Source organism: Orycteropus afer, unplaced genomic scaffold (genome assembly GCF_000298275.1).
Source record: "Orycteropus afer afer isolate SDZICR_OR568_19922 unplaced genomic scaffold, OryAfe1.0 scaffold00036, whole genome shotgun sequence".
NCBI lineage: Eukaryota > Metazoa > Chordata > Mammalia > Tubulidentata > Orycteropodidae > Orycteropus > Orycteropus afer.
In genome coordinates, this window is record NW_006921623.1 from 17,268,114 (window position 1) to 17,286,959 (window position 18,846).

The following is an 18,846-nucleotide window of genomic DNA, read 5'->3' on the forward strand; positions in this document are numbered from 1 at the left end:
TTCTATTCCTATTTTGCTGAGAGTTTTGATCAGGAATGGGTGTTGGATTTTATCAAATGCCTTTTCTGCATCAATTGATATGATCATGTGGTTCTTTTTCTCTGTTTTATTTATGTGGTGGATAACGTTGATTGTTTTTCTAATGTTGAACCATCCTTGCATACCTGATATGAACCCCACTTGGTCAAAATGAATGCTTTTCTTGATATGTTGTTGCAGTCTATTGGCTAGGGTTTTGTTGAAGATTTTTGCACCCACATTCATGAGGGATATTGAGCTGTAGTTTTCCTTTTGACTGTTGTCTTTGCCTGGTTTTGGTATCAAGGTTATGCTTGCTTCATAAAATGAGTTAGGGAGGATTCCATCCTTTCTATATTTTGAAATATTTTAAGTAGGATTAGTGCCACTTCTCTGAATGTTTGGTAGAATTCTCCTGTGAACCTGTCTGGGCCAGGACTTTTCTTTGTTGGTAATTTTTTGATGACCTATTGAATTTCTCCTTTTGTTGGGGATCTGTTCAACTTTTCCACATCAGTCTGCGTTAGTTTAGGTAAGTGGTGTTTTCTAGAAATCTGCCCATTTTTTCCAGATTTTCAAATTTGTTGGAGTACAGTTCTTCATAGTATCCTGATATTATCCTTTTTATTTCAGTTGTTTCTGTTGTGATGTCACACATTTAGCTTCTTGTTCGTGTTATTTGTATTCTCTCCCTCTTTTCCTTTGTTAAATTTGTCAGTCATTTGTCAGTTTTATTAATCTTTTCAAAACACCAACTTCTGATCTTGTTGATTTTTTTCTATTGCCCTTCTATTTTCTGCTTCATGGATTTCTGCTCGAATCTTTATTATTTCCTTTCTTCTGGTGACTAGGCTTTTCTTGCTGTTCTTTTTGTAGTTGTTGGAGATGTTGGTTTAAATTGTTGATTTTGGCTCTTTCTTCTTTTTTGATGTGTGCATTTATTGCTATAAAGTAGCCTCTGATCACTGCTTTTGCTGTGTCCCAAAGATTTCAGTATGTAGTGTTTTCATTCTCGTTTGATTCAAGGAACTTTTGAATTTCATTTTTTATTTCTACTCTTACCTGATCTTTCTTAAGGAGAGTGTTGTTCAGTTTACTTTTTTTCCATTGATCTTTCTATTGTTGATTTCTAATTTGATAGCATTATGATCTGAAAAGATGCTTTGCAGTATTTCAATGTTTTTAAATTTATGAAGGCTTGCTTTATGGTCTTACATATTGTCTACTATGGAAAATGTTCCATGTACACTGGAGAAGAATGTATATTGTGTTGTGTTGGGTGAAATGCTCTGTAGGTGTCTGTAACATCAAGTTGGTGGATTGTATTGTTTAGCTCTTCTGAATCTTTGTTGAGTTTCTTTCCAGTTGTTCTATCTTTCATTGAAAGTGATGTATTTAAGTCTCCTACTATGACTGTGGAGTCATCTATTTGCCTTTTCAACTCTTTTAAAGTCTGATTTATGCATTTGGGGGCTCTTTTATTGGGTCCATAGATATCATTATGGTTATATCTTCTTGTTCAATTGATTTAATCATTACATAATGTCCTTCCTTGTCTCATGGTGATTTTTGTCTTAAAGTTATTTTGATCAGAAATTTATATTGCCACTCCTGCCGTCTTACAGTTGTCATTTGCTTGATGTATCTTTTTCTAACCTTTGATTTTTAGTCTATTTTTGTCTTTGTCTCTAAGGTATGTCTCTTGTAGACTGCATATTGATGGGTTTTGTTTTCTTATCCAGTTTGCAACTCTCCGTCTCTTGAGTGGTGCATTTCATCCATTAACATTCAGTGTAATTATCAACAGGTATGAATTGGTTCCTGTGATTTTGTTATGTGTTTTTTCATGGTGTCCCTGGTTTCTTTGTCCCATATTATTTTTTGTGCTAAGTTCATTATGTTTCTGTGTCATGTTATCATTTCTTTTCTTGCTGTTGTTTTAGTATTTGCTGAATATTTGTGCTTGTCCTCTTTTTTATTGTGATGTGAAGGTTTATCATTTTTCTTTGAGATTACTCTATGATTTATAATTTTCTCCCTGAGTTTAGAACAGTCCATTCTGTCTTGCAACTCTCTTGACTTCCTCACCATTTAGAAGTTCTGTAACTACACAGTATTTTCCCTCTTTTTAGTTTATAGTTGTCCTCACTTGCCAATTGATGTCTCTTGTTCCCTGTTTACTATCTTGTAAACTTATTTTACTTTGGATATGTCCATAGCTATGGTTTCTGGGTTATGTCATCTTGTGTATTAATGATTGGTTATTATTTACTATTTTTGGTTCTCTGTTCAAAGGACTCCCTTTAGTATCTCTTGCAAGGTTTGTCTGGTTTTTAAAAAATTCCCTTAGTTTCTGCTTATCTGGGAATCTCCTAATTTCACCATCATATTTGAGGGACAGTTTTGCTGGGTATATAATCCTTGGTTGAAAATTTTTCTCTTTCAGGGTTTTATATATACCATCCCATTGCCTTCTCGCTTTCATGGTTTCTGCTGAGAAATCAGAGCTTATTCTTACTGATTGTCCTTTGTAAGTAGCTTTTTGTTTTTCCCATACTTCTTTCAGGATTCTTTCTTTGTCTTTGCTTTTGATGAGTTTAATGATAATATGTCTTGGTGATTTCCTTTTTGGGTCTTTCCTGTTTGGGGTTAGTTGGACTTCCTGAATGGATATATTCTCATCTTTCATCATATCAGGGAAGTTCTCTTCCAACAAATATTTGACAATTTTCTCAGTGGTTTTACTTTTCTCTTCCTGTTCTGGAATTTCAGTGACACATAGGTTATTCCTTTTGATGGTATCCCACATGAACCTTAGGCTTTCTTCATTTTGTTTTGATCTTTTTTATGATTGATCCCTTTCCAAAGAAGTATTCAGGTATTACTCTTCAATCTCATTAATTCTGTCTTCCATTGCATCAATTCTAGTCCTTTGCCCTTTCAATATATTGTCTGTTTCTGACAATTTAGTATTAATCTTCTGGATTTCTATCTGTAGATTTAGAATCATGTCTAATTTTTCATTTATTTTGTCATTTTGTTCTTTTATTTTCTTCCAAAATTCCTCTAGCGTTTTGTCTGTGTTTTCCTTGGTGTGTCTCTCCTTGGTGGTATCCTTTGAAGATACCTAAATAAAATTCTTTTGAATTCCTTATCAGTGAGTTCCAATGCTGCTTCTTCCTCAGGGACATGTTCTAGGTCTATATCCTGCTCCCTTGTTTCTACCACTTTATCTTACTTCTTTGTGTGGACTGTGATGGTCTGTTGTCTCTGAGACAGTGTGGCATTGTTGTATTTAGATCTCTGTTAACTGTTTGTGAAGAGCAGCCAAGGGTGAGTCAGGCTCTTCTTGGTAATTGTTTATCATTAGCCCATTGGTAGAGAAGGAAGTGGTGGCTCTCACTCAGTAAGTGAAGCTGCAGAAGGTATGGCTGTAGTTGTGTCATGGGGACTGTCTTCCACTCATTTAGACAAAAATAACAATTGAATAACCATCAAAAAAGTAAAAGCAAATGGATAAAAAACACACTGTGTAATCACACAGGAACAATAACAAAAAGAAAAGAACAAGGGGGAAAAGAAAAAGAAGAAAAGACAATATCTGGGGAGAGGTAATAAGATAAAAAAAAGTAGAGAAAGAAAATAATGAAGAAAAATATTGGATAAATGCAAAAAGAAAAACAAGGAATGGGGTTAACCACAAGAAAGAGAAAAAAAAATTACAATCATGAACAGGGAAAAGAAAAAAAAAAGGTGAAAATAGAACCTGGCAGGGAAAGAATAAAGAATAATGGTAAAAAGGATAAAAGTAATAATAGTAGTCATAGTTATAAAACAGACAAAAACAAACAAACTGAAAAACAGAAAAAGGAAAATAAAAATTGGCAGAGGACAGGGCAGGGCACCCAGCCTCCGTCTGAGCACGTAGACTGGGAATGGAATTGCTGCTGGCCCAGAAGGTGGGTGGGTGGGAGTGAGAGCTGCACCTCTGTTCACCAAGAGGGTGTGGGGTATAAAAGTAACAAGGGGAATGTCACACCTTTCCAGTCGTCTGCGTCTGGAATGTCCTTGTGGTTCCCGGCAAGTGGAGCCTGTTCTTAAGTCCCTGGAATCTGGGAGAATGCTGTCACTTTAAATATCCAAAATGGTCAAACCACTTGTAATCATTCAAAATGGCTGCACCCTCCGGACAGGCAAAAATCCACAGCTCAGCCCACTTTCCTCTTTGCTGCTTTCCCTTTTATTCCCCAGCCACCAGAGCAGTCCTCCTTGCAGTCCCTGGCTAGCAGGGCCAATTTTTAGTTTCATTCTTAGGCGTTGCCACCACTAGGCAAAATCCAAGCTGTCTGTGCTGTCAGGATCACTGCCAGACTGCAGGTCTGTATGTCTCCTTTTTTGGTGTTTTCATGCAAATTCGCCAGCTAGTTGCAGTTTAGTCCACTTCTGTATCCTTCCCTTCCAGGCTCAGAGGTCCAGGATTATCTTCTGTATCAGTGTTAATTGGTTCCCCTTTTCTTTGTTGAGAAGGTCTGTGCAATCTTTCTGCCTATTCCGCCATCTTACTGGAACCTCTATTTCCAAATTTTTAAGGAAGGGCCATACCATTTTCCACAGTGGTTATACCATTTTACAGTCCCACCAGTACTGTATGAGAATTCCATTCCTTACCTTTGGCAGCATTTGTTGCTTTCTGTCTTGTTAATAACTTTGGTATTATTAGTAGAGTAAGAGGTTATCTCATTGTTTTGATTGTGCCTCTCTAATTGCTAATGATAATGAGCATTTCTTCATTTGTTTGTTGGCTGGCTGAGTATCTTTTTTTGGGGAAATGTCTGTTCATATCCTGTGCCCATTTTTTAATTGGATTATTTGTCTTCTTTACTTTAATTTTGTGAATTGATTTTGTTCATTCAGTAAGTCTTTGTGAATGACTAATGAATAAAATGTTGAGTCAGATCCTTGGTTTGTAGTCATGAACCAGACATAGTTCTGGCCTCAAGGATCTTCCAAGGTAAAATGTGTACAACTTTCTATAGAAGTTAATACAGAAAAGTAATTTCTATATAGACACAGCTATGTTTTGGTTTGTCCAATAATTGTTAAGGCAAAATAACAGTAAAGTGGTAGAGTTCTTTATATAATTTTTTTTTTTTCTTTCAGGTCAAACACTATTCAAAGTTGTAATCAAATCTCTATCACCTAAAGAGTTAGTCCGGATTCATGCATCTAAACCTTTGGATAGGAACGATGGAACATTTTTGATGAGATATAGAATGTATGAAAGTGTCAATAATGGACTAAAGATAGAAGTTCTTTATGATGATAAACATGTAGCTCAATCTCCCTATATTTTGAAAGGTAAGTATTATTACATAATCCATATCCTGTCTATTTAATGGAATTTCCTGTAATACTGTTACAAGAAATATATTACATAAGACCAACTTTTAGACCTTGTTGGTTCCTAAAATCAACAGAATGTAGTCAGTCCCTTCCCAGTGACTTTGCCACTACTATTTGCAGAGGTTCCTTATTTGGCAGGAGAACCCACAGTTATTTGACTTAACATATCTTTGCCCTCACATGTAGGAGTTTATCCATATGAGTTTATTGTTAGGAAGCAATGGAATAACAGAAGATGAGGTGTCATCATCATCATTCCATCTCAGTCCATTTTTGGTATAATTTTCTGGGTGTCCTATGGCTTGCATGATTTTTAGAAGCAATGATCATGCCTTCTGGTGTTCCACTGTATTTTCTAGGGCTGCATGTTTTCTAGGCAATGTAGTCTGTTAAAGTCTTAGCCATGTACAACAGCAGTAGGAAAACAGAACAGGAGGTCATAGTCTGGGAAAAGGACTAAACTAAGTTTAAACCCAAGTTTCTAAACCCAAGAGTTACCTTGTATTTACCTCATAAACAGAAACAAGTCCCTTAGTGTGGTACTTGTTAATGGAACATGATGTTGTACTTGTTTTGCCTTCCATAGGACCAGTGTATCATGAGTACTGTGAGTGTCCCGAAGAGGATCCTCAGGCCTGGCAGGAAACCTTCTCATGTCCAACCAAGGAACCACAAATTGCAAAAGATTTTTCTTCTTTCCCCAGCATTAATCTCCAGCAGATGCTACAAGAAGTTCCCAAAAGATTTGGGGACGAGAGAGGTGCCATTGTTCATTACACAATTCTCAATAACCACATCTACAGGAGATCTTTAGGGAAATACACAGATTTCAAAATGTTCTCTGATGAGATTTTGCTGTCTTTGGCAAGAAAGGTATGAGACTGAATTAATTGATTCCAAAAATAATAGTTTAGTTGTTTTATTGTAACATTTAAATGCTTAGAAAATACATAGAATTATATTTGCAAAGTATAAAAATGAATTCCAGACTTACCACTTGAGGGTCCATAGCTTCTCCACATATAAAGATCTCTCCTTTAATATTCAAATTGAATGGGTTGAGCCTCCATTCCAGGTAACTAGGCCATATAGGGCACTTCTGAGGTTTCTGTGATAGTTCACTTTTTTGTGCCTCAAAGTCACTTTTTTGAAATGTTTTGTTTCTGCTGAACCCTTCTCCCATTGAGATTTCTCCTACTTCAGCTGTTCTCTTTTCCTCAAAATGATTTTAACTTAGAACACATTTGCCTTGTTTTGCTTTTAAACACCTCTAGAAGATATTGTGTACATTTTGATGAAGGTTGGGGTAACAGGGAGAGGTTATTTTACTGCATAGTAAAACAACCAAACAAATAAACAGGAAAAAAAAAAAAACAATCAAACAATAAACTCCAATATTCAAGAAATCGACAGGCAAGGGATCTGTTCTAATTGGGCTTTCAGTCATCCTTGTCTGGTAATTTCTCACTGCCTATCCTGTCATCACCCACTCCTCGGAAGGAAGGTTGGGCAATCTACTTCCGTAGTGATACTGCCTCGGAGACCTGAGGGGTCGTTATGAGTCGGGTCCGACTCCACGGCACATAACAACAACAACAACATCCTTTATCATATGGTTGAGCCCCTATCTTTCAGAAGAATTCACCCCATCCCCCAAAGTTTCCCACCCACCCACCCCCGATTACTTGGTCCCTATTTGTACATTTGCAAAACTCTGACTTCTTAGGTAGCTCTGTGATTCAAAGTCAGCTTTAGCATATCCTGCTTTCACACCATGCAGGGTGAAGTTTGAAGTCAGACACACTTCACCTGTCTCACCCAGAGGGACTATCAAGGTGATTTTTATAAACAAAAAAACCAACTATCCTGACATAAGGTATACAACTACCCACATATGTAATCAGTTATTTTGAATAGCCGTCGCCCCTTCCCACAGCCCAACTATGAGCATATTATGGGGACATGATTCTAAAGATGGCATTCTCTTCCTGGGCTACCACCAGTCCATCCTGCCCTGCATACCTTGCATGTTATACGCATATTGCTGTCACTGTGGCACTGGTTTTCGGATAGAGGTGATTTTACCCTCTAGGGGGCATTTGGCATTGTTTAGAGATATTTTTGGTTTTTCCAACAGAGGAGTTGCTCCTGGCATCTAGTGGGTAGAGGCCAGGAATGTTGCTAAACATTCTGTAATACACACAGCAGTCACCCACAATAAAGCAAAGTGTTGCTGTTGAGAAATCCTGCTCTATTTTGAGAACCTCTGATGCTGAGCTAACTGATGAGTTTTTAAATGCTCAATTAGTTTATACAATGAACTTATAAATTCACATCCTTCACCTTCCCCTTTGTTCCAGGTTATTTGCCAGGTGGCTAGGAAGAAATCTAAGATAAATGAGACTAAGTCCTGGCCTTTGAGCACTCTAGTGGGGCTTGTTTTGTTATATGGAAGTGAATGTGGTATGTGAATACAAACAAGTTAATTTTACCACCACATGATAGGCCATTAAGAAAAGTAGCTGCCACAGGTTAAATTACCTGAGGAGGGTGGTTACTGATGAGGCTTGAAGGATGAGGAGACCGCCAAGTAAATAAGTGAAAGGAAAACATTCCAAGTGAAAGGATTTATATATTAAAATGGATGGCATTTTCACAGAATAGCCAAAAGTTGGCTGGTATGTGGGCAGATGGAAGATGAGGCTCAAAGCTAAGCTGGAGCAAGACATGGGCTTTAAATGGCAACCAGAAAGTTTAGACCTTGTCCTATAAGCTTAAGGGTCTATTAAGCATGGTAGTGACATATTAATTTGAGTTTTAGAATTTGGGTAGCAATGTGGAGAGCAGATTAGAGTGGGGAGATGCTAGAATCAGGACACCTAAGAAGGAAGCTATTGTAACAATCTAGATAAGAGATGATAGGGGCCTAACCTAAGGCATTTATCATGGAGATGGAAATGGAATGGCACATTCTAGAAATAAAGGGCTATGTGAGGAGGGGTACAGTGAGGGAAAACAAGGGATCAGGTCTGACTTTGTAGACTGTCACTTAGGCAGCTGATAGAGAGAGTTCTTGAGCCACTCATTTATACCTCTCTATGCAATTTCAACTTCTGTAATCCTAAACATAACTTTAAGTGTTATCTCTGAATAGATGTTGCTAATTCCTGTTGTTGTTGTTGTTGTTATGTGCCGTCGAGTCAAACCCGACTCATAGCAACCCCTCCTTGGGTTTCCGAGGCAGTATCACTACGGAAGTAGGATTGCCCAACCTTCCTTCCGAGGAGTGGCTGGTGGGTTTGAACCGCCAGCCATCTGGTTAGCAGGCAAGTGTCTTAGCCACTATGCTACCAGAGCTCCCTGCTGATTCCTACTTATGTGAATTTGCCATGTATCATCCTCACCTGTGATTTTTATTATTATTGATAACCAAGAGACTTCTCTCTTTTCCTACTGTTTCCAAACATTCATTTCTATCAGAAAGCCAAAAGATTAGAGTATTTCATATCAAAGACCGAGGTCTTTTCAGAACTGATTATTGTACTTTGTTTACTTAGGTCCTTCTCCCTGATTTAGAATTTTATATTAATGTTGGAGATTGGCCCTTGGAGCATCGGAAGGTCAATGAAACTCCTGGCCCTATACCTATCATTTCATGGTGTGGCTCTCTGGATTCAAGAGATGTTATCCTTCCAACATATGACATCACCCACTCCACACTTGAAGCAATGAGGGGTGTTACTAATGATCTCCTCTCCATTCAGGGAAATACAGGTAAATTAAAAGTTAATTCTCTAAGAAAAAGCTTATAGGTAAGAAAATGATGAAGAGAATGTTCAGTGAGGGAGAGTAAATGCATATATTTAAATAACCACTTTTATTATTTCTAATAACAGGGTTAAAGAAAATACCCTAAATTCTGATACAGTTTTTTTCAAAATCTTCTAGTCCAAAAATTAAAGATAAAGTTTTCTAGTCTGATAGAACCTGGTGAGAGCCCTGAGACTATGGCCCCTAGCTACCCTTCAGGTCTGGAATTGAACTCACTCCTGTCGCTTCCAGCCAAACAATAGACAGGCATATGGTGTGAACATTTATATCAGGTAGATACACTACTTGGAGTGATTAATCATGGGAGAACAGAAGGGCAGTGTTTGCACAGGGAGACAGCTCAGAGGGCAAGAGTGCATGGGAGGGAAGGACACAGGGAAGAGGGAACTATGGGGAAAAAGTGGGAAGAGAGCTGTTACATTGTGGGGCATTGCAGTCAATGTCATGAGACAAAATGTGTATGAACTGCTGTATGGAAAAGGAATTTGCTCTGTAAACTTTCACCCAAATCACAATAAACATTTTTTTTTTAAAAAATTTTAAATACATGGGTAGAGCTATTAATGTCTAAGCCTGCTTTCCATGTAAAACTGAGTTTCCTTTGAGTTAATTAGTTGTAAATACCACTTAAAAATATACGTTTGGCAAAATTGCCAGTTAATATAATTCTGACTCTAATACCTTAATGTTGCTGGATGCAATGACAAAGAATTTTAAAGAATTTATAATTACATGCAAATATAATCAAATTGTGATAATCAGTATAATTAGGATGTTCTTGACTCCAACATGTTGTAAGAAATTCTCCCTTTTCCTCTTTCTACTTCTCTTCATCCTTTCAAATCTTTGCCTTGTTTGATGGTCTTAGATTTATGATACAACACACCTTTTTAAAAAAAGAAAGACAGCAAAACTCTTCTAGCAAAAACCCTGCCTTATGTTGATAGTCTCTCTTTGTGCTTATTGTGGTTTGTTGGACTTCTATGGTAAGACCAGAGACTTTGTATATCTAGAGGTAGCATGAAATGAAAACTGACCTAGTTTTTCTTTTACAACAGTAAATGACTTGAAAGCATGCTAAAGTGGTAAAAAGACTGACTTCTCTGATTTCTTTGTTTAATGATTCATCCCATAGTCACTGAGAAATGTTAACTAATAAACTTCTTGCTTTAGCATAACAGAAATAGACTTAACTTCATTCTTCCAGAAAAATTCCCTTGCCAAAAAAAAAAAAAAAAAGATATAAGCATATGCATATGATTGGATATACTATATATTTCCATTTAAAGGATTAGGAAGTCTTCTCTATATTCAGAACCTAAGGATTGAAGATTTGTGGGTATTACTTAGTTATATAATTTTTACTACTGTTGCTCTAAGAATAAAAGTCTAGTTCATGTTTGATTGTGAAACACAAAAAATAGAAGCTAATGCCTTGATGAATGGGCCAAGCCACTGAAATCACCCCTTTTTGTGTTGGACTTTGTTCTGGTTTACCTGGTGCTGGTCTGACAGGAATATACCACAAATGGAATGGCTTGAACAAGCAGGAGTTTATTCTCTTACAATTTTGGAAGTTTTAAGTCCGAATTCAAAGTGCTAGGCTCTAGGGGCTGGGTGAAAACCCCTCAACCTTGGGCTTCAGCTCTGCCTCTTGTTCCTGGCCCTCTGAAGCTGGAAGCTTTTCTTCACTCAGATAGCTGCTGTCTGCTGAGGTTGAGAAGCCCAAGATTCACAGGTAAAAAGGCACAATCCTAATGTTACCAAACAACATGGCAGGCCACTAATTCAAATCCAGGAGAAGTCCCAAGATTCGTAGGGCGTAGCATGCTGCCGAACAGCTACTTGGCCATATGCAGAGTTCAAGCATGCCAAAAGGCTAGAGACCAATCCCAAAGCTTCTCCTCATATATGGGAAGAAGTCCATATCCCTAAAGCAAGTATTCAGCTGCTCATGGCAGATTCCACCATGGAGTTGATTGCCAGTCTCATCATGGGGAATAACTACCTCCAGCTGCCCAGCCACTCAACCAGGCCCAGCCAAGTTGACAACAACCTTAACTACCACAGACTCGGTCCAACATTATTTTGGATATTTTTTGTGTCATGACAATAGAACACTCTTACATTTTATTTGTATGAACTTACACTAATGACAAATGGATAAAATTAGAGCATTCTTTTGTATGATACATCAAATAAGAGGATTATTTTTGCATATTTATTCTCTAGCAAATTGAGATTCAATCCCATATTTTTTGGAACTAGCATTTTAGTTAGGAGATGAGTGGTAATAAAAGATTATGATTTAACATATTAAATGACAATGATGGATTAAAGATTGTGCTTACCATATAAAATTGCCAAATTCATAATTAATTTTTTTATGGCCTTGAATTTCTAGGACCTTCCTGGATCAATAAAACAGAGAAAGCTTTCTTCAGAGGCAGAGATAGCCGAGAGGAAAGGCTTCAGTTGGTACAGATGTCCAAAGAAAATCCACAGCTACTAGATGCAGGAATTACAGGATATTTCTTTTTCCAAGAGAAGGAAAAGGAGCTTGGAAAAGCGAAGTTGATGGGTTTCTTTGACTTTTTTAAGGTATGCATTTAAGTCCTCCTGAATAGATCTACTCAGAAGGAAGATGGGGCAATCTACTTCCGTAGTGATACTGCCTCGGAAACCCAAGGAGGGGTCGCTATGAGTCAGGGCCAACTCAACAGCACATAACAACAATAACAACATATAGATCTACAAGTGGTGGCACAAACGCTTAAGTACTCGGCTACTAATCAAAACATTGGTAGTTCGAACTCATACAGTAACTCTACGCGAGGAAGACCTGGTGATCTGCTCCCATAAAGATTACCACTTAGAAAACCCTATGGTATGGAATGGTTCTACTCTGTCACATAGAGTCACTATGAGTGGAAATCAACTTGACAGCACCTAGCAACAACAACATAAGAGTCTTGGTGGCACAAGTAGTTTGGAGCAGTTCTACTCTATAATACATGGTGTTGCCATAAATTGGAATTGATTCGATAGCCATTGGGTTTGGTATCTTTGGTTATATGGATCTGAAGTGATAAACGTATGCTAAAAGTCTGTTAAATAGCTGGGCTTTGGCAAATTTCTCCTGTTTTATGAATTGGCATACATTTTCTTATCAGAGGAAATTGCAAAACTCATTATGGTTGTTTTTTTGTTTTGTTTTTTAACTTTGTCTACCAAACAGCTTGTTGTTGTTGTTGTTGCTATGTGCTCTCAAGTCAGACCCGACTCATAGCAACCCCTCCTTGGGTTTCCGAGGCAGTATCACTACAGAAGTGGATTGCCCCATCTTCCTTCTGAGGAGCGGCTGGTGGGTTTGAACTGCCAGCCTTCTGGTTAGCAGTCAAGTGCCTTAGGCACTACACTACCAGAGCAGCTTAGAGCTAAATTAATGCTCAAAATATCATACAAGGGTTAACTTAGAGTTTTGGTGTATTTATTTCTCTTTGTTTTTCTTTGTTTTGTGTTTGTTTTAGTAAACTTGGAATATAAATGTCTTTTACATAAAGTGATCTCAAATCCCTTTTGTAAATAGAAAATATAAATTCCATATAAGTAACATAGAAGCTAGAATTGGGATTTAAGAGACTTGATCTCTAGTCCTGCTTCTACCACTGACTGTGGGACTTTCATCAGTTAGTCCCTCTGCTCTCTAAACATGTGGCCTAACTCCTTCATAATATTATCATGAGGCACTTCGTAGTATTACCATGAAGCTCGAAGGAAGCCAGAGATGTGAGCAATGTGACAAAATGTGATAGATTTTTTTAAAATCCCTGGTACCAATTACTTAAGAAATTTTTGTTTCAAGGAGTCCCAGGGATGCAGTGGTTTGAGCACTTGGCTACTAACCAAAAGGTCAGCAGCTTGAACCCACTAGCTATTCCATGGGAAAAAAAAAGATGTAACAGTCTGCTTCTGTAAAACTTTACAGCCTTGAGAACCCTGTAGGGCTGTTCCACTTTATCCCGTTGGGTCCCTGTGAGTCAGAATTGACTTAATAGCAGTGGTTGTTTTTTATGTTAATTGCTTCCATGAACAACTTCCTCCTTTGCCATGAGACTAGAAGAACTGAATGGTGCCCAGCTACCAATACTGCACATATTGATCAAAGATTCTATTGAATCCTGATCAAAAGGAGGGAAATGCAGAACAGAATTTCAAATATTCATGGAATCCAGACCTCCAGAAACTATTGCCCTGAGATAATCTTTAAACCTTAAACCAAAAATATCTCCTGAAGTCTTCTTAAAACCAAATAGCAGTTTAGTTTAACTAGTAAAAGGGAGCTCTGGTAGCATAGTAGCTAAAAGCACTTGACTGCTAACCAGAAGGCTGGCGGTTCAAACCCCCCAGGCACTCCTCGGAAGGAAGGTTGGGCAATCCTACTTCCGTAGTGATACTGCCTCGGAAACCCAAGGAGGGGTCGCTATGAGTCGAGGGCCGACTCGACGGCACATAACAACAACAACAAGTAAAAAAGATCTGCCTTGAGCATTATACTCTTTAAGAACTACAGAGGATCAAATTGACAACAGCAAATCAAAAGATTAGATAGTAACCTTAGTGGGCAGTGAGTTTATGTTAATGAGAGAGGAACAACTCAGAAGAGGAGGGTAAGAATGGTTTCCCAACCTGAAGAATGTAATCAATGTCACTAAATTGTATATGTAGAAGCTGTTGAATTGGTGTATATCTTGGTCTGTATATACTCAACAACAAATTAAATAAAAGTTTTAAAAATAAATTAATTACCAGATCTGTGAACGTATGCTGTTCATCTCGGTATGATACAGTGAAAAGAACATGAGATTCAGACTCAGAGAACAAATTTCTATAAATTTCTCTGAACACCAATTTTCTCCATCATTTAAAGAAAAAAGAAGAATAGTAATACTTTACATTATTATAGTCAAATGAGATTTAATTCCTATGAAAAGTGCTTTTGAAATGTAAATCTAAGTTTATTAATCCAACAAATATGTATTCATATGTAAACTGAGTTGCCAGCATTTTGCTAACCCTTAAATTTTCCCAGACTTTGTCTCCTCAATTCCAAAATTATAAAATGAAGATATGAAGATAATGCCTTCTTGTTTCATAGGTAGGAGCGCTGGTGGCGCAGTGGTGAAGACATCTGGGTGCTAACCAAAAGCAGTTCAAACCCACCAGCCTCTCAGTGGGAGAAACATGAGGCAGTCTACTTCCATAAAGAGTTACAGCTTGGGAACCCTATGGGGCATTTCTACTCTGTCCTATAGTATAGCTATGAGTCAGAATCAACTCAATGGCAGTAGGTTTGGATTTTGGTTTCATGGGTCGATATGAGGAACCAATGAGATAATATGTCAAGGGATGTGTAAATTGTTACCAGTGTTCGGCTTTAATAAATACAGAACTTGTGAAAGTAATTTTCCTACCTGGATATAAAAATCTGAATTCCCTGTTACATAGACATAGTTGAATTTCCTAAAATTTCTAAAATATTTCCTAAAATTATTTACCATCTTTGCTTTAAATGCGTTGTATTTCTTAAAATTGACCTGCTAAAGGCTGCTTATGATTTTAATACAGAAAAAAAGTAATTTACAAGGTATACTGTACAACTTTCAAACACTAAAGTTGGAAAATGGAAAGTAATTCTTCTGTATTTAGTATTGCAGTGTTGATGAGAAAGAGTGAAGCAAATGACCTTGTTAACAATTTTGTTTTTGTTTTTAATCTTTTAGTACAAATATCAAGTGAATGTCGATGGGACCGTGGCTGCTTACAGATATCCTTATCTCATGCTGGGTGACAGTCTGGTTCTAAAGCAGGACTCGCCGTATTATGAACATTTCTACACAGCACTAAAGCCTTGGAAACATTATGTTCCAATTAAAAGAAATCTTAGTGATTTACTAGAGAAAGTTAAATGGGCCAAGGTATGTTCTCCACAATGTTAGTTTCTTTAGGCAATGACAAATTCACTAATACTGGTGGCAAAAGGTCTATCACAGCATAATTTCATTTGACATAATGTAATCAAAAGAAATGTTCATTTTTTAAATTTTTATTCTCTTGAAATATCCAAAGGATCAACTCGAGGATCATTTTGTATACCCTCTATCAATGTTTTTAGGAATTTCTGTAAGATTTGAAGTCCAGTGTTACATAGAATATAGATTTTCCAAATGAATCACTGTTCATGCTTACATATTGTTTTGGTTCTCTAGTAGTGTTGGTATAACAGAAATACCACAAGTGGTTGCCTTTAACAAACAAGGATTTATTCTCTTACATTTACGAGGCTAGAAGTCCAAGTTCAAAGTGCTAACTCTAGGGGCTGGATGAAGGCCCCTCAACCTTGGGCTTCAGCTCCGCCTCCTGTTCCAGTTCCACTGGAGTTAGAGGCTTTTTCTGAGTCATGCAGCTGCTGGCTACTGAAGCTGATTGACCCAAGATTGATAAGTAAAATGGCACAGTACCAAGCAGGCCACTAGTTGAACTAGGCCACTAGTTCAAGTCCAGAAACAGTCCCAAAATTGGCAGACGACAGAGCAGGCCACTAATGACTCAGCTGTGCCAAGAAGCTAGAGACTTTTCTCAAAGCTTCTCCTTATATACTAGAAACAGGGCACATCCTGAAGTCAACTAATTAGCTGCTCACAGCAGATTCCACCATGGAGTTGATTATACCACATTTAATCTCATCATGGAAAATTACTGAATCAGCTGCCCAGCCACTTAGTACCACGGCCCAGACAAGTTGACACATAGTCTTTAACTATCATACATTTATAAGAACATATCAAATGTAAATTGCAGATTCAAACAAACACAAGGTTAAAGGGTTTTATATATATATAAGGAGCTATGGTGGTACAGTGCCTAAGGCATTTGACTGCTAACCATAAGGTTGGCAATTCAAACCCACCAGCCACTCCACAGAAAAAAGACAGTGCAATCTACTTCTGTAAAGACTTACTGCACTGGAAATCCAGTGGGAGTCACTGTGAGTCAGAATTGATTCAACAGCAGTGGTTTGGTTTTGGTTTATATATAAGAAAATATTTAAGGCAATTACGATATTGTTTCTCCTCCTTAGTTCCAAAAAAAAAGGTACAAGTTTGTTATGAATATCATGCTACACCATCCTAAGAATCAAGGCTCCCATAAAAAACGAATTCTTTTTTAAAAGTGAAAGTATTAAGAAGCTATTGTGTTTTATTATAGAAATATAAAAATTTACCCTTCCATTATAAGACTTTATTTGGTTTATGTGTTTCTGCGAAGCAGTATTTGGTTATGGAAATGACTGTGTGCCTGAGGCAGAATCATTTTTGTGATCCTTATAAACAAAGCTTTCTAGGAGTCAGAATTGCTTGCAAATGGCTTTTCCTATGGGCAGCACGGTAGAAGATTAGTTGTTTTCCAAAAATATAATTAGGAATGCTGACTATTCCTGGTACTGAAGGAACAGCCTTAGGGTACTGAGGACTGATTTTTTTTATTAAAACAACAATACATTCTTTCATAGCTACCATTTTATAATAGTATCTCTACTGCATATTTAAATGAGTTTTTAAAAGATGTTGTAATATGATACCTGATTCATTCCATTCTGGTTTGCATAAAATGCATAAAAATATCAAGCAAAGAGTACTAGGATGGGGGCATAGATGACGAGCCCCAAGCTTACATCCTGGGTAGCTGGGAAAGTACCGAGACAGTCACAACAAGAATGTTGTGTATTGTTGCATATTTACTGAGCCTGATTCTGAACATGTGTGATCATTTCTCTTTAACAGAGTTATCTAGGAAAGTACTTTATCTATTTTCATTATCTCCATCTTTATTTTGAAAAGGCTTCTTTTCATAGAACCTCAAACCAACATCCATAGCCTCATTCTTAAAGTTATATTTCCATCATGTTCCAATCTTTTCTTTGCTCTTCCCATTCAGCCTCACACCTGCCCTACCTCACACTCACTCCTAGCTTTCTTTGTGGGTCTCAAGAGTAATCTGCATTTGTTGTTTCTTTGTAAACCTTTCAGGAAAATGATGAAGAAGCCAAGAAGATAGCAAAAGAAGGGCAGTTGACTGCTAGGGATCTGCTACAGCCACACAGGCTTTACTGCTACTATTACCAAGTACTGCAGGTCAGTTCGGAGTATTGATCCTGATGGGTCAAGCTTCTTCAGACTGTGTGCTTGGCCTGACTGCTTTGCTTCTTGAAGAGTGAGCCTATTGAACTCTTGCTAAGCTGGGGCACCAGCCCATAGAAAGATAGGACTAGCTGCTGAGTCCTTCTGTGGCCACAATATTTTGATCTCCATTTGGTAATGGTTAGAGCCCCTACAAATATATATTAAAAGCTCCTCCCATCTTCTCAGCTATCTTTTATTAAATGCCTTTTAGAATTCCTAGTTTAGGTGTTCTTTAAACCTCAGAGAACAACATCTTTCCTCATCTTGAAAATAAGAAATCATTGACATCTTATTCCCCTCAAAATGTCCACCTCCTTGTTGCCTAAATTGGAGTCCTTAGAAAGAGTACAGGGTGGAAAGCAAATATATAAATATAAATAAAGCCATCAAGCAAATGGTAAAGTATTTATAATAATTCTAACATCTTACGGCTGAATTCTGAAGTGCAAATGTTTATTGGGAATCTGAGGATTGCCTCTTTGGATATTTATCTGGCATTTGCCCAGTAAAATTGACCAAGAAAAAATGGTACATTTTAATTTTTCTATGGGGAAGAAAAAATTTCCTCAGATGCCTGTGAATACTATCATTATACTATGTAAAAAAAAAAGAAAGGAAAATAATTAATTTCATCATTTACTGGAAACAATCTTCCCTTAAAGGGGTTCTGCCCCCTCTACTAATCTGGCTTTAATTTTTTTTTTTTTAATTGTGATTTGGTTGAAAATTTACAGAGCAAATTCATTTTCCATACAGCAGTTCACATACACTTTGTCTCATGACACTGACTGCAGTTTCCCACAATGCAACAGCTCTCTTCCCACTTCTTCCCCATAGTTACCTCTTCCCTGTGCCCTTCCCTCTCATGCACTCCTGCCCCCTGAGCTGTCTCCCTATGCATACATAGCCCTTCTGTTCCCCCATGAGGAGTGTATATACCTAATGTAAATGTTCAGCTCATATGCCTGTCTTTTATTTGGCTGGAAGCCACAGGCGTGGGTTCAATTCCAGACCTGAAGGGCAGCTAGGGGCCATCGTCTCAGGGGTTTCACCAGGCTCTATCAGACCAGCAAATCTGGTCCCTTTTTTTTTTTCCCCCAAATTGTTTTGAGTTTTTTCCACATTGTTCTCCCACTCTGTCCAGGATCTCTACATAGATTCCCCCTCCAGGTAGTTGACAGTGGCAGCCAGGAGCCATCTTGTTCTCCTGGTCTCATAGTTGTACAGGCTGAGGATTGCGTGGTGTACCAGTCCCTTGGACTAAATGTTTCCATGTGTCTTTGGTTTTCTTCATTCTTCTTTGCTCTGGATGAGGAAAGACCCATCATTGTATTTAGACAGCCGCTTACAA

At 37.7% G+C, this 18,846-nt stretch overlaps 1 protein-coding gene across 1 annotated transcript in view; it reads left to right on the forward strand.

Annotated features, from left to right (window-relative positions):
• The window catches only part of POGLUT3 (protein O-glucosyltransferase 3), a 50,349-nt gene that overhangs the window by 28,842 nt on the left and 2,661 nt on the right, over positions 1-18,846 (forward strand). Inside the window, exons 2-7 of the mRNA XM_007936577.1 lie at positions 5,179-5,376; positions 6,008-6,294; positions 8,979-9,195; positions 11,657-11,853; positions 15,036-15,230; positions 17,343-17,447. Of these exons, the coding sequence (XP_007934768.1) occupies positions 5,179-5,376; positions 6,008-6,294; positions 8,979-9,195; positions 11,657-11,853; positions 15,036-15,230; positions 17,343-17,447 (1,199 nt within the window). The remainder of the gene's footprint in view (positions 1-5,178; positions 5,377-6,007; positions 6,295-8,978; positions 9,196-11,656; positions 11,854-15,035; positions 15,231-17,342; positions 17,448-18,846) is intronic.